The sequence below is a fragment of the Zalophus californianus genome, chromosome 7, assembly GCF_009762305.2.
Source record: "Zalophus californianus isolate mZalCal1 chromosome 7, mZalCal1.pri.v2, whole genome shotgun sequence".
NCBI lineage: Eukaryota > Metazoa > Chordata > Mammalia > Carnivora > Otariidae > Zalophus > Zalophus californianus.
Window position 1 is genome coordinate 36,758,896 of NC_045601.1, and position 15,678 is coordinate 36,774,573.

The window sequence follows — 15,678 nt, forward strand, 5'->3', positions numbered from 1 at the left end:
GGTCTGCACACTTACATCACAGGTACATGTGACTTTGGTGTCAAACACATTTAGAATTCAAAATTAATTTGCCAAACTGAATTATGGATTCCCCCACAGTCATTTAGTTGATGTACATCAGCCATTGATTTCAAAATTATTGTACTGATAGCCCTATGAAAAGTTTTTGGCAATATGTCTACTGCCAAAAATGTTTATAAGAGCAAGTATCTATTTATATTAAATGACAGCAAAAAGTTTTTCATCAGAGCTTTAATGAAATATACTAGATATTGCTTTTGGGCTGTTTTGGGAGTCTATTCGTTCATTCAACAAATATCTGATTGTGCACTATGTGCCTAGTACTATTCTAGATATTGCTTGAGAGCAGTGCATACAAGAGATAAGAACCTCACAGAGCTTACATTTTAGGAGGGGTGACACAATAAACAATAACAACATTTGACCCTTACATGGTGATTACTATAAGTCAGATACTGCTGCAAGTATTTTATAATATTAAGTCACTTAAGAGGTTTAAGTTGTGGAGGTTATTGTGAGGACAATCACCCAGTGAGGTAGCCCCTATTATAACTTCCATTTTACAGATAAGGAAACCGAGCCTCAGAAAGATTATGTAACTAGCCCAGGACCATAGAACAGAGTGGTTTTGGAAACCAAGCAGTCTAGTTCCAGAGTGATAAGTGCTCTGGAAAGAATAATGATGACAATAAAAGGTAGGAGAAAGATATGGCAAATGACCGATAAGGGGAAAAGGTTGACTATTGTGAGTAGGGTGGCCATGGAATGCCCCCTGAGAAGGTGACATATGAACAGAACCTTGAATGAGAGAGAAGAGCCAACCAAGGAACAATGTAGGCAAAGAGCTTTCCAAACTGGCAGAACAGTGAGTGTAGAACAGTAACTGCAAAGGCCTTGAGGTGGGAAGATCCTGCAAGAAGACCAGTGAGGTCAGCGCAAAATGGCTGCAGTGCAGTCACAGGAGAAGAGTTTGAGTGGAATTTAGATTCCAAAAGGTTACTAGGTCTACAGTGGGGAGAGCAGACTTCCAGGGTCCAGAGAAGAGGAGATATGAGAGTGTTTTCAACATCTATTTCCAACAGATAGATAAATGTTTCATTTGCTATACTAGAATCCTTCTTGAAGCAAAAGTAGCTGAATTTATTCTTTAAGTTATTAAATACTTGGATGCTGTGACAGTAATGGAAACTCGGCTTATAGTACTTTTCTATAGGTTCCATGAGGAATAACCAGGTTCTCAGTTTTTGCTTTTACAATGAAAAACAACAAGAACACAATACTCTAGTGCTTTTTATAAAAGGTGAAAAGTTTCCTGCTGTGAGGGCTAAGTCCAAGTATGGTTTAGCCTAATTATCAGGTAAATATCATTATTTCCTTAACACTGAATATCACAAATATGCTAGAGGCCAGTTCAAATCTGGAAAGACCCCAAGGATGAAATAAAAACATAATGCCATGTAGCACTTACTTGTACACTTATTTATATCTGGATATCGAGTTCCATAATATCCACTTGGACATGAAGAGAGACACACTCCAATCTGCTTCATGCCAATTCTTTCCAGAACAAAAAATAGTCTGGGCTTACATGACAAACATCCATTGTAATCTGAACACGTTGCACAGCCTCCTTGGCAGCCTTGACTGACGTTAGGATGCACTGAAGAGACAAATGCAGAAAGACAAAAACAAATGTTAAATTATAAATATAGAAATCCAATGACATTCTCTAGGCAGGAGATACACTTTGTTTCATTAGCTTTCAATTGGTGGCAATGGGTGAATGAGTTGGGATTTTCCCCTCTCTTTTCTATGATCTAGTGTTTCCCTTTAATACATACATATATTGTTTTTAATTTAATTAGAATTTGGGGATTTAGAAACTAAGAATATACTGCCTCAAACTATTTATAGATCTCTCTCTCTCTCTCTCTCACACACACACACACACCGTGAAAATATTCTCATTGAACTAGCACCCTGGAAGATTGGAGACTGGGTAATTTTGCACTGAAATCAGTGCACATTAGTTTGCTTGTCATTTATGTGCTGGATGAAAAGCATGAATCTAATTTCTTCAAGCAAGGATGACAACATAGACGAAAACTTAACTTGAGTATCTTTTAGGATATCTTTTTTCAACTGTGTTCTATTAGAAAACATGGTTTTATTCTTTGTTCCAATGTAAATTGATTCTGAAATTATGTAGTTCCTTGGAACCCTCCCATGCTTTCTTAAAATATTTCCTCCTCTCACATGAGTTTTATATTTATCAGTTCAAATTGATACAATGATGAAAATGTGATATTTATCTTACTAGTATTTCCACATGATCATATGTGGTTGTTTATATATCTAATTATAATTTATAATATTTATAATGTTCAACATTTTATCTTTGGGGAGAGAATACTTATAGTTCTTTTGTTTTCATTTTCCACCTATTCAAGTGAAGTATTTGGTGAGAACATGACACTAAAGACTACTGCTACACATATTCATGTGTGTGGTGAGCTTGTTCATTAGCAAGTCTGAATAAATATAAACAAATATGTGGAAGATTCATGTTTACTTAAGATCTTCACAACTTTAAATCTTCTTATGACTATTAACTGGTCATCAACACATACATATGAGCTGAGGGAAAACTGCTGACTGAAGTACATCTCTCCCATATCTGGTATTTGGGATGATTTCTTCTCCTTGTGTATTCTGTGTTCAAATACAATATAAGTAGCTTTATTGTCCTTCTAGGAAGCCAAAGGGAAGAACTGTGACTGTTATGAGAAACAAAGGTTGATGCACAGGAGTGCAAAGGCATCTCAGTGTATTCTGACTTCTTTTGTAGGTGGTGGGGGCGGGGTTGGGCTCTGATGGGTCTTGACATTGTCAGGTCTGACTTCAGAGTGATGTTTGGTTCTTGCTAAGTTCTTTACCACAGAAAAAATCCCACCAGGCTTATTTAGAAGGGGGTACCCATAAGCCCAATCAGCCTTACCACAGGGGTGCAAGGGTTAGCTACAGAGAGGTCATTTGGTTGACCAGCATCCTCTGCCTAGAGGAAACCATCCCTGAATCAGCCACAGGAACCACAAGCAGCTCATTCTCATTCCAAGACGTTTTGTAAATAAACTGAGGAAGTGTGTGGGGGAAGGAAAGTCTGCTTTTCCTGTACATACTCCTCTATGGGGTGGGGCGGACATATAAAGTGGCACAGGAGGTTTAGACATTATAGGACCTGGGGGACTTGTAAGTGAAAACTGTTATCCAAGTAACAGGATCATTTTTCATGCCAGTAAGTCAGTATTGGAGACTTACAGAAAATGTGTACATATTTTAAGTAGGGAAAGACCCTAAAAAGAAAAGAGATGAAGAGAGCTTCCTGTGCTCAGAAGCTAGTTTGGTCCATTTTAAGACGTGAGAGCTACAGGTAAAAACCTGTGAAAACTTCTCATAAGAACTGCCTATGGAGAAGTGGATCTCACTGTGAAAGAAAATCACTTCAAGCCCAGGGCAGTAAGGGACTCTGAGTTTGAATGAAGATGGGTTTGACTGGTCCACAACAACCTATCTCTATCTCTGAAATGCAGTGCTCAAAGGAAACACAATTGTAATTTCAGCACCTTGAAACTTTAAATCAGTTATGAAAATAAACATGATTTATATGGGCAAAGCCTCAGGAACTGATAAGTCTTAAAATACATTTCATTTTAAATTTTAGGTTTTGGATGTTTGGAAACTTCTCCAGGAAAAGACCCCATAAAAAGTCCCACGGTTGGTAACGGTTCCCACCGAAATTATGAGATGTGCCAAAGTACCTTGCTCAATTCTTTCTTTAAAACTTTCACTGATGAAATCTAACACAATCAACTCATAACGTTGTGCTATATTCTTCTTGTTTGCTTTTTTTCATGTTTTGCCTTTTTAGACAAAACTTTTTGGCAGAGTAGATTTTTGAGTAAAGAAGACATAATTGTCCTAATTGGCAAGGAAAATTTCTGTTTGTGTTTAATCAGGAAGTTTTGAATATGGGCAGGCACAAATGATGGCAAACTTTATTTCTTCAGGAAGGTTTCAGTGTTATGCTGTGGGAAGTGGGAAAAATTGAGACTATGAAGCTCAGATACTATGATTCTAGATTTTTTTTCTTTTACAGTTGAGTAGTAATTGTTTCTTAAAAGCTGTACAAGGGTCACTCAAATTATACAGTCAGTATTACACAAGTAGGTACAAATTTCCCAAACTTCATCTTAAGGCGAGTTTTTACTTTTTATATAGAAACCACAGAAAAGGGCGCCTGGGTGGCTCAGTTGGTTAAGTGACTGCCTTTGGCTCAGATCATGATCCTGGAGTCCTGGGATCAAGTCCCACATCAGGCTCCCTGCTTAGCAGAGAGTCTGCTTCTCCCTCTGACCCTCCCCCTTCTTGTGCTCTCTTTCTCAAATAAATAAATAAAATCTAAAAAAAAAAAAAAGAAACCACAGAAAGCTTTGGTCTGGATTGACTGTAACCACTCTTTCAGCCTTAAAATCTTTGGATTCTAAAGTCAGAAAATTAAATTCTACTTTTTCACACTTCTTCTTTTCCATTCTAATAATAACAACTTCATTCTGTATTTCTGAATCACCTTTTTTTCAAACAATGTTTTTGGACTATTATTTCATATGAGCAATGGAGGTGTTAGTGGTGATGAGGTTTCATATAATATCTAAGGTTTAAACCTAATCTTAGAAAACAAGTTGAACAAAACTAAAAGGCAACCTACAGAATGGGAGAAGATATTTGCAAATGACATATCAGATAAGGGGCTACTATCTAAGATCTATAAAGAACTTATCAAACTCAACACCCAAAAAACAAATAATCCAGTCAAGAAATGGGCAGAAGACATGAACAGACATTTCTCCAAAGAAGACATACAAATGGCCAACAGACACATGAAAAATTGCTTCACATCACCTGGCATCAGGGAACTACAAATCAAAAGCACAATGAGATACCACCTCACACCAGTCAGAATGGCTAAAACGAACAAGTCAGGAAACAGCAAATGTCGGTGAGGATGCGGAGAAAGGGGAACCCTATTACACTGTTGGTGAGAATGCAAGCTGGTGCAGCCACTCTGGAAAATAGTATGGAGGTTCCTCAAGAAGTTAAAAATAGAGCTACCCTATGACCCAGCAATTGCACTACTAGGTATTTACCCCAAAGATACAAATGTATTGATCCGAAGGGGCACCTGCACCCCAATGTTTATAGCAGCAATGTCCACAATAGCCAAACTGTGGAAAGAGCTGAGATGTGCATCGACAGATGAATGGATATACACACACACACACACACACACACACATACATACAATGGCATATTACTCAGTTTTAGAAAGGATGAATACTTACCATTTTCATTGACATGGATGGAACTGGAGGGTATTATACTGAGTGAAATAAGTCAATCAGAGAAAGACAATTATCATTTGGTTTCACACATATGTGGAATATAAGAGACAGTGCATAGGATCATAGAGGAAGGGAGGGAAACTGAATGGGAAGTCATCAGAGAGGGAGAGGAACCATAAGAGACTCTTAACTATAGGAAACAAACTGAAGGTTGCTGGAAGGGAGGGGTCAGGGGGAAGGGGTAACTGGTTTTTGGGCATTAAGGAGGGCATGTGATGTGATGAGCACTGGGTGTTATACACAACTGATGAATTACTGAACTCTACATCTGAAATTAATGATGTACTATATGTTGGCTAATTGAATTTAAATAAAAAAAAGAAAATGAGTTGAATTTATCACTATGTAAGTGGCCATGGTGGGGCTAGAGGAGGGAACACCCCAATTATCCACATCAAGAAGGAGACTGGCATGAGTTCAGTGCAACTGATCCCAATGGGATCACTGATTTTGCAGATTTTATGAAATATCCAGGAAGTGATGCTTAATAGATGGAACTTAATATTGTAATGGTTGCCAGAGATGTAAATGAGAGTCTCTGGCTGTAGCTACTTAATTAGAGAAGACATCTTGAAAGGGGAATTGAAGAATGCCTGAAGAAGGAAACATAGTCCAAAATAAGGGACATTTGGTAAGAGAAAAAGACATACTTTCAGCTGATTTTTAACAACATTTTGTATTTCTACACCATTTTTTGCTTTCAAAGCATGCATCTCGCAGGAAGCTAAATCCACTGTGGTAACTATCATTAGTAGTATAGAAGCCATCACAATTATTTATGTTGAAACCTCAAACTAGGACTCAAAGAAATGCTGAAATTGTAAGACAAATAGCAAGTTTACATTAAAGTTAGAACCTAGATCTTTGATATCTGGTAACTATCTCTTTATATATAAGTAAACTTTAGATATGTAACAAGGTTAAATATGAATGGAAAAATGGGCAAAATTCATGGGAACTTTAAATCGGCACTTTCTTTTTACAAATGTGTCAAGTACATGGTAAAATTAGTGTATCTTTCCCCAAAATTGGGAAATAGGAAAGCATCTTTTCTTAACTGATACACAAAGGTTAAGTACGAAAAGAGTATATATTAATGCATAATTTAAACCAATTTTCAGTGTCAGACTGTTGATACTCCCTGAGTGACTTCAATTTCTATAGTTGTTGAGACTTCCTACTATTTCTCTATTTGATAATCTTGTGATGCATAACTGATGCAACAGTTCATAAAGGCTATTGTCATGAGAGTTAATCCAACTTTTTAAACAAGTTTTATTTATTTTAGAGAAAGAGCAAGTGTCGGGGGGCGGGTAGGGGCAGAGACAAAGGGAGAGAGAGAGAATCTCAGACTCCCTGCTGAGGGCAGAGCTAAAGGGGGTAGGGGGTTGGACATGGGGCTCCACTCGGAGCTTGATCTCATGACCCTGAGATCATGACCTGACCCAAAATCAAGAGTTGGACACTTAACCGACTGAGCCACCCAGCTGCCCCTAACTTTTTTGATAAAACATCCAGAACATAGAGTTTTAAATGGTACAGCATTTGGTAAATACACAATCTTTGGGGGCGCCTGGGTGGCTTAGTCAGTTAAGCCTCTGCCTTCAGCTCAGGTCATGATCCCAGGGTCCTGGGATCAAGCCTCACATGTCAGGCTCCCTGCTCAGATGCTCCTTCCCGCTTGTGCTCTCTCTCACTAACTCTGTCACTATCTGTCTCTCTCTCTCAAATAAATAAATAAAATCTTTTTAAAAAATACACAATCTTTGGCTAGTTCTCTTCAGTATTTATGATGTACTGAACCAACTGCAGCATTAACATCTAAGCTCCGTTTCTCTAAGAATTTAAGTGTAAGCCTCAAGGATTTGCCTTAGTTTAATCCCCTTCTAAAACCCAACTGCAAATGTACGCACATCTACTGTAAATTGCTATGTGGAAGAAATCCAATATTGCATGCTGCGAATGATCTCTGATGGTCATTTATTTGTGGCTAGAGAATTTCCAGAAGTACAAAATTTGGTAGACTTTAGGTTTACAAAAGCTTTGACTGAAGTTCACAGTAAGTGCTAAATACATGAAGTAATGTAGTGATTGTATAATTCAGAGAATAAAAGATAAATAAATTAACAAATTTGATAAAAGTCATTTTTTAATAATAATAATTTAAAGATCAGATTCTTTCTAAAGCATTCTTGTCTTCACAACATTCACTGCCTGCTCTTCTCCCTGTACTGACCTTAAGAGACAGGGTAGGGATAAGAGGTCAGTGGAATTCTGTAATCAAAGCTAGTTTTACATCTGTCCTTTCTTCCATGTCCTCTCCTTTTATGAGGATGTTCACATTGATTGGAAGCTTCTTGAAAGTCAGTCTTGATAATGTCTTCATAATTTTCTTGATCATTCCCAGCTTCTACATAGGGCAGCTACTTATTAAATGGGTTCTCAACAAAGAGTTTAGATTGTTGAACAGATGAAGGCAGTAAATATGAAAGATAAGCTATTTATTTGTGTTTTTAAAAATAATAAAGATGCCAGAGAGGTAAATGCTTAATAGAAAAGTACAATAACTGATTTTAAGTCAGCTGTGCTCATAAATATCTGGTAAAGGAATAAAATTTCAAATCATATACAATGTGAGGATGCTTAATTATGAAATAAATCATTTGAAATAAAATAATAAAAGTTTTTTCCAGGTGCCATTTACTTCAGTTATCTATTCACCTAAAGGAAATGTAGACTTTTTCTTGCCTAAGTAAAGACAGCACATTTCTATCATACCTTGGGTCTTGATTGTAATGGAATCATTTTTAAGTTTCATATAGTGTTATGGTCATGGAAAGAGATGTTTCATGCGTCCTCCGGAATGTTTGGCATTATTCACTTGAAGAAAAATCTAATGTTAAAAATTTGAATTACTTGGCAGTCTCTTTCAAATTCTATTGAATCAACCCCAGAAAATACTGAGAGTCAATATGTCTTATTTATAGCAGCCAAGGCAGAACAGACAATGGCTAGATCTCCACAACCATTTGTTAGGTATAGACAGCAAAATATCAAAATCTGTTTGAATGAATATAATTACTTATTGGTATACAATACTCCTTTACATTCTCAAATGATGATATCTGGATGAACAGAGGCCTATCATAGTCCTCCACTATTATTTCTGACTAGTAATTTGTTGAGAGAACCACATGTTTATATATACAAACATACACAGATTTTGCTGTTTTTGCAGTATAGCATCTGATGGTGTATACATATGTGTATATATTGTATATATGTATATATGTAATTAGACACATGATGCCCACATACATAGTTAGACACATGAGACACACATTTTATTTGGTCTTTTACCAAAGTCAATAGCACAGACATTAACTGACCTGAAGTTGTTAGGATAATAGAGTCTGCCATATCTTTTGTTCCAGTGAATCAACCTTGAACATTCTGAAAGTTTGTGTCCACACCAATGGGTTCACCAAATTCCTAAAGTCTCAGAGAGGAATGTATTCACCAGCTGCTGAACACAGCCCAGTTAGGGCTCCACCATTATTATGTGGGGAAACATACTGTTTTTAATGGAAACTATTTCTTTGAGAACTTGGAAAATCTTTCTCTTTCTCTTACTGAATAATAATTTCCTGAAGGGAGTCTAATATTTATATTCTATAAATACTTTAAAATAAAACCACAGCAATAAAACAGACCTAACATTAAATAGCAATTAGCTAGATTTTCCACTAAAATCAAGCCAGCTCAAAATATTATGAAAATGGCTAGCAAATGATGACAGATATAGAATTCCTGAAATCTAAGCTATGATGAATATTTGGTAGCTAGATGCCAACTTGGTGGCCAATGGCTGTGCTCTGCCTCTCCACAGGCTACAGAATTAGGACTAGAAATGAAAGACAGATGAAAGTGGGCTGCATTGTATACACATTGTGAAAACCAGGACTACGGTTTTCAACAAAAATTTCTCATAACTCACTATGTACCTAACCCTACACGTGATGTAGTAAATGTAGGAGTGAACAAGACATCTAGTTCCTGATCTTATGATGTTAATCAGTTAATAAGCAAGTGAACAATTAAATGTTTAAAAGATTGTGATGGATGTTGTGAATGAAATAAACAGGTGAATAAGACCGGGAATAACTGTGGGGAGCTACTTTAAATACAGTGGTCAAGGAAGGCAACTTTTAGAATGTCACCCTTTAGCTGAGACCTGGAGAATGAGAAGGAGTCAACTATGAAAAGCTAAGGGAGGGAGAGTATTCCCGGTGGAACATCAGCAAGTGCAAAGATTTTAAGGCTATGGGAAAAAAACCGGCATAAGGAACAGCACAAGGGAAACCAATGAGGCTGCAGCACTGTGAATGGTTAAGAGATGAGTTTAGAGAAGGACAGTAGAGCCAGATCCTACAGAACCTTGTGGATCAAGGTAAATAGCTGGGATTATATACCAAGTGTATTATATACCAAGTGCATTGCTAAGTGAATAGCAGAACGAAAGGAAAGAACACACTTTGCCTGACATAATCATTCACTTTAATTTTTGTTAATTTTATAGATCATGAAATGGAACCAGCAACTTGTATTCCTTGAAAATATTGTTTTATCAATATCAATTTTTTCAAGGAATATTTCAATATTCCTTGAAAAAAATGTTTTATCAATATTTATATTAGAGGAGAATGTTCTAGCTAGACCGACAAGACAAAGATTTATATTCAGATTCTAATCTTTGAAGAGACTGTGCATCAATCTACATGTTCTTTGCTCTTGGAAACATTTCATTTCTCCTTTGTTTCTCCTATCTTTCTCGAGTAGTAATTTTAGTTTGCTTCAGAGTTTTACATTTTTGTTCTCTTTTCCTGGAGTGTATGTGTGGGGGATAGTGGTGGTGGTAAAGAGAAACAGGAAAATTATGAAATACATAAGAGGTCATAAGAACAAATAAAGAGAATAAAAAATAAAACATTTTGCAATCTTGCATATAATCTTTTCTGTATTTTTCTGAATTCTTACCATTAGTGATGCACATTGACAAAGTCAAGGTAATTTAGAGCAACATTATAGTTTTCACTTCTAATCTTCCTTTTAGAATCTCTATGTTATGTTCTTTTTTTCCATTAAATAAATTAATAACTTGTGGGCTAATTCCAAAGTTGATTCTTCAAAAGTAGTGAAAACCATATTAGTTTTCCTGTGACCTACCAGATAGCTATAGTTGATTCTGCTGTTGACACTGCAACAGAAAGCATTTTGTACAACAAAAAAATAGTGTTTTTTTCCTAACCACAAGTCAAAAATTTATCATAAGGTTAATGCACCCTGCTACGGGTGTAAAATATAAGGTACTGAGTCAGCATCTACAGCTGTTGCTAAGGGAAGAAAAACTTCCCCTTTTCCAAGTGGCCATGTTCCCAAGTGGAGGTGAATAGAGGACAGGAGGGAGTGGATAGGGGTAATGGAGACCCAGATTCCGTAGAGAGCCAGGACCGGTTGATGAGTTAGTGGGTGGTAATAACAGCATTTTTTGTGAGACAGATCCAACAGTGTTCATCCAACAGTGGGAATCATTATGTGCTCTGGTCTGGCTGAGAGAGCCATTCCTTTTTTTTTTTTTTTTAAGGAGAGAATTAATTAGAAAGCAACATAAACAGAAAATGTGATAGTTTAATGGTAATGAATCTGCATGGGTGTGATTCCATAACTACTAAGTTTGCATTCTTGAACGAAACAAACTTCAGTTTGTGTTAAAAACAAACTCTACTTTGTTATATTATGAATAAACTTGGATCTTCTTGCCACATAGCACGCTAAAGTAGCATATCTGATGGCTGAAGTCTTAGCATAAGCAAACAGCAGGCGAAAGACTTGCGGTATTTTAACAGGCACAAGAAGATGTGCAAATAGTGGGTATACCATTAAATAAATCCAGCTTTATGTGTCACATCCTGAGCAGAAAAAATAAGTGGATTTTTCTCCTAGAGTCACAAAATTGCTGACAGAGCAGAAGGTGCTGACACACACCTTTGTGAGTTTGATGCATTTTTGTACTTCATGTGCATGGTTTACTGCATCACTGCCTCATTCAGAAATGGGTCCTGCACTCTTCCCAGACGAGCACAGGGACTGGGGGGTGGTGAACTGGCTTTGGACTAGTACAGAGTTCTGACATTTACTAGCTGAATAACCAAAATTTATCTCTTTATTCAGTTACTCATTTAGATAATTAAACTATCCAACATTCACGCACCGCTTGTGAGTGAGCATCTAAAGACGTATAAAACCAATCATCTGTATCAAGGAGTTCACAGTCTGGTTATTGAGACACAAGCTGCTCAACCTTTTTGAACCTAAGCTTTCTCATCTGTAACATGGGAATATCTACTTGACAGATACCGGGGGGATTAAATGAGATCACGTGTAAGCACCTAGCACTCTTACAGGCACTCGTAACAAGTCAGTATGTGTACGGCATTTCGTTTTATCCAAGAAGTACTAACTATAACCTTGTGCTATCTCCACTCTTATTCAAGGCAGCTGTGAAGCTTTAGTCAATAATGACTCTCAAAACCTCTAAGCAAGGAGGCTGTAGAGAGGGCAGATGCTGATGCTTCTTCTAACACAGGAGATCTGGGGAAATTTGGAAAGCCAGGGACTCATTAACGTTAAATCATAGAAAGAGGCTACTTTTTAAGGACCACAGATGCAGCATTTAGCGAGTATCAGATATGGTGGTCTCATACAACATTTTGTGCAGGAAGTCCTCTGGGACTCTAGCAACCCACTGAAGACAAGGACCTGCTCAAACAGATGGAAAGAGGTAAGGTGTGTCATAGAAATGATACCAGAATGGTATAGAGAACCTGAAAGTCTTTGCCAGTAAGGCTCTAAAACTGAAACCGTAGTGTGTAAAATTGAGCTGGAGTACTTTTGAATAATGTGAATACATAGGTTTCATTCCAAAAGATTCTGATTCAGGAATGAAGAGGGGTTCCAGGTAGTTGCATCTCTACGAAGCATTCCAGGTGAATGTGACACAGGTGATACAGATACACTACTTTTAGTATCACATCATTGCCATTTTCACAAATAAGTATTTATTCAGTGTTTCCTCTTCTAGGGACTCAGAAACAAAACATGGTCTCCGACTCAAGAAGCCTACTATACAGTTAGTAAAACAGTCTTTTTTATATTTTAAGGCCCATAAATATATAGACTAGAAATTTAGCACAGCAGAAATTCCAAGGCAGGGGCAGTTGTGGATGGCTGAGATATGTGAAGATGCCAGAGAGCAGTCAGGAACAATTACGGGACTTGAAGAAAAAGAAGGCCTTAGACAAAAAGGGAGGAAGACAGTGTTAGGAGCAAGAGTGTTATGCATGAATACATAAAGTAGATTTGGGAGAATGGTGAATATAACTGTGGAATTTAAAAGGATTTTAAAGCTCTTCCTTCTCTCTTTAATTTCAGATGTGAACACTGTGGTCCACATAGTTAATTAGCTTCTAGCTGACAGAATCATAAACCTTTGGAAGTTTAGAGGGATTTGGTTCAAACAGCCTCCCAGAACAGTCCATTTAATCATGTCTAGTAAAACATATCTTATGTTTTGGGGGCAGCCAGTATAATTATTTTATAGCATCTCTACATATTGAACATCTTAAAACATCTCCCCATTTTTTTTAAAGATTTTATTTATTTATTTGACAGAGACACAGCAAGAGAGGGAACACAAGCAGGGGGAGCAGGAGTGGGAGAAGCAGGCTTCCCACTGAGCAGGGAGCCCGATGTGGGGCTTGATCCCAGGACCCTGGGACCATGACCTGAGCCGAAGGCAGATGTTTAATGACTGAGCCACCCAGGTGCCCCATCATCTCCCCATTTTGAACGTAAACCTGCCTTTCAGGAAGTTCTAGTACCATAGAGCACGGTGAGCGCTGTGAATTGTGCAAGACTGTTGAATCACAGATCTGTACTTCTGAAACAAATAACGCAACATATTTTAAGAAAAAAGAAAAAGAAGAAGATAACAGAAGAGGAAGAAAAGGGGAGTATGTCAGAGGGGGAGACGAACCATGAGAGATGATGGACTCTGAAAAAGAAACTGAGGGTTCTAGAGGGGAGGGGGGTAGGGGGATGGGTTAGCCTGGTGATGGGTATTGAGGAGGGCACGTTCTGCATGGAGCACTGGGTGTTATGAACAAACAATGAATCATGGAACACTGCACCAAAAACTAATGATGTAATATATGGTGATTAACATAACAATAAAAATTAAAAAAAAAAAAAAAAAAAGAGGATTTGTTAAACAGTGCTTGGTGCTTTGGATGGAAAGATGGATAAAACCTAGGAGTTTGAAGTATGGTGAGAGACCATAAACAAAGTAAAGCCAGTGCGGTAAATATTATGTACAAGGCCTTAGCAGAAAAGAGACAACTAACCATCTGGAACCATCTACTTGGGAATCCTGACATCTGAGCTGGATTTTGAGAAATATGGGGAAACTGGGTGGGGGTTTGAATTTAATCTTTTATATAATTTGAAGGAACTGCTTATAGACAAATCAGTGACATAATTTAATTTGGTTTTAACCAAATTCTCTGATGACAAAGAGAAGAATTTCTGGGGAGGAAAAACTAAAAGTTGAGTTAATAGGATGTTATGTTATGTTTGATACCTGGCACTGCTGTTTGCTGAATTAGAATAGCATTAATGGGAGTAATGCAAAAAGAGGGCATGGATTTTAAAATTATTTCCAAAGAATGCGCAAGGTTGACAGGACTTGACAATCAATTTTAAACAGGTAAATGAAAAAAAACGAATAAATGGGTAAATGAAGGAATAATAAGTGTTGATTTGGGTGTTCCTAACTGGGGAGACAAGGAACAAAATGATGTAATTAATTGAGATATAGGGATTCAGAAATATCCACCTAGAAGGGCAGGTGACTGAGGGAGGGAGAAAAGCAGGTAAAAGTGATTACATTGAGGTCCTGGGGGCTTGGACTTGTCTTATTCTCCCTTTATATCCCAAAGAGATAGCCCAGGACCAGGCATATTGATGGGTTCATAATAAATCATAAAGAACAAACAAATCCCTTCATCTTATAAAAAATAAAACCCTCCAAAATCAACTGAGACTTACAGAATTTTAGTGCCTTCACAAGGAAGGATCACCTAGCCTTAGTGGCACTCTTCAGGGTTTTGATTTCACTAAAATATAAAATTTATGGAGAGAAATAAAGGGGAGCAAAAGTTAAGACCAAACATAAGGAGCATGAATAGCAGGCTAAGGAGTTCAGTGAAGATAACAAGGAAACATTATGGTTTTGAAAGGTGATGGAATTTTAGGAAACGTTTATGTGTTATAGGAGTTCAGAAAACAAAGTTGGGGGGATTCTTCTAACCCAGCATTTCAAACATCACACCTGAGCATGCATGAATTTAGAGAGCTTTCCAAAGCCAAAGAGAGCCAAAATGCTGAAGCTAAGCTTAGTTTCTTATGGTATCAATGTCCGATTCTATTTTCCAGAGTTTGAGATCAGTCCCTGATGTTCAGTTCTGGTGATAGTCACTGTGGAGACAGGACCTGGAAAGTTAGTCATGAAAACTGCCCAGAGGAGGAGCAAAGACACCTGCTGGTTATTCCTCTGGTTTTCTGCCTTCCTCACGGGATAAAACACATTTTCCTGGGGTCCATTATAAATAATCACTCTACAGTGAGACTACAGAGCCAAAACCTTTTGTTACAGAAAGAGACACATCATGGCTCATTTTGCCTCATCATACCCCCAACAGGCATGCTGGTTTGAACACTGTATCACCAGAAGGTGCACTGATCAACTTTTATGAGGGAGCAGATTTCAGAATCCTAATTCATTACTCTTTAACAAAAATACTAATTATAGACAGTGAAATAGCAAAATGGGAAAGGTCTTTTTTAAATCATTTAACAGAATATTATGGTCCACCCCCCCCCCCCCCCCCCCGCCCACCTTATCCGCAGTTTTACTTTCCAGTTTGTTATCTGTGGAACCATATTTTGGGAGCAGATGATCCTCCTTCTGACACAGTGTCAGAAGGTCAATAGTAGCCTAATGTTTATGTTATTTGCCTCACTTCATCTCATCATGTAGGCAATTTGTCATCTCATATCATCACAAGAAGAAGGTGGGGGG

At 37.5% G+C, this 15,678-nt stretch overlaps 1 protein-coding gene across 4 annotated transcripts in view; it reads right to left on the reverse strand.

Annotated features, from left to right (window-relative positions):
* RSPO3 (R-spondin 3) overlaps positions 1-15,678 on the reverse strand; it is a 90,896-nt gene that overhangs the window by 55,918 nt on the left and 19,300 nt on the right. For all 4 annotated transcript variants that reach the window (XM_027600860.2, XM_027600857.2, XM_027600859.1 and 1 more), the window contains exon 2: positions 1,490-1,681. In XM_027600860.2, coding sequence (XP_027456661.1) covers positions 1,490-1,681 — 192 coding nt within the window. The remainder of the gene's footprint in view (positions 1-1,489; positions 1,682-15,678) is intronic.